Below are 1,034 nucleotides of genomic sequence, written 5' to 3'. Positions count from 1 at the left end.
CCGTGGACGAAGCGGAGTCCATCCCGGGGTCGTCACATGTGGTTGTACATATGACCCCTTTAATACACCGCATGAACTTCTGGGGCTACATGCATTTACATGCAGTTTTATAATTGACAGATCGATAAGAAACGAGCATGGGAGAATATGTGCAGAGAGAAGCCTGATGCGGTTCGAGACCGAGAGCATGAGAGGAACCTACAGAAAATTGCTACTAGGTGAGACATCATTTAGTCAAACAATTCATGAGCTTTTTTCCAGTCTTTTTTAGTATATTCTTGTGTTGTATGATCTCTTTAGAGGTGTGGTGCAGTTGTTCAACGCAGTGAAGAAGCATCAGAAGAACGTGGATGAAAGGATAAAGGAAGTTGGGGGTTCAGAGAGAAAAAAATCCAGAATTCTGTCCTCAGTGACTAAGAAGGACTTCATTGATGTCTTGAGAGGAGCAGACGTGGCTCACAAACCGGCCATTAAAAAAGAGAAAGTGGTGAGATTGCTTATATTTCCCGTGTACACTTAACTGTGTTTCCTCGTCACATGGCACGACGTCCTTGCTTAAACTCAGCATGAAGTCAAAATGTACTTGGGGTGTAACAGTACACAGAAGTCTCGGTTCGGTACGTACCTCGGTTTTGGGGTCTCAGTTCGATACGGGTTCGGTACAACAGGAAATGTTTTCTTTTTTCATTTATTTTGAACAGACAGTAGTGCTACATGTAGCACGTTAAATTTCAAGATTTAACGCAAAAACAGAATGGTCTGACTTTAGATTTGTGAAATGATGCTACATAAGACAGCTGCACAAAACAAAAACAGCAGACGGGCTGAATGAAAATGCAAATTTATTCTCTGACTGCAGGTGGTGCTTATGGAACAGCAGCCATAGAGCATTTCCGTCCTTTATAAGCTGCGCTTATAAACATTAATATGCATTATATGGAGATAAGAGAGAAAGAAAATGCCATCGAAACATTTCTGAGGACTGTCATTTCCTCTCAGAGATACATTCATATAAACCCCCACATATTTGTCTT

At 41.4% G+C, this 1,034-nt stretch overlaps 1 protein-coding gene across 1 annotated transcript in view; it reads left to right on the top strand.

Moving 5' to 3' along the window:
• Nucleotides 1–122: 122 nt before the first annotated feature.
• Nucleotides 123–1,034, top strand: part of LOC107578541 (RRP15-like protein) — a 3,753-nt gene continuing 2,841 nt past the window's right edge. Inside the window, exons 1-2 of the mRNA XM_016264487.1 lie at nt 123–218; nt 301–487. Coding sequence (XP_016119973.1) covers nt 148–218; nt 301–487 — 258 coding nt within the window. The 5' untranslated portion in view covers nt 123–147. The remainder of the gene's footprint in view (nt 219–300; nt 488–1,034) is intronic.

Source organism: Sinocyclocheilus grahami, unplaced genomic scaffold (genome assembly GCF_001515645.1).
Source record: "Sinocyclocheilus grahami isolate Dianchi unplaced genomic scaffold, SAMN03320097.WGS_v1.1 scaffold10789.1, whole genome shotgun sequence".
Lineage (NCBI taxonomy): Eukaryota > Metazoa > Chordata > Actinopteri > Cypriniformes > Cyprinidae > Sinocyclocheilus > Sinocyclocheilus grahami.
This window is presented reverse-complemented; position numbering and strand designations above follow the sequence as displayed.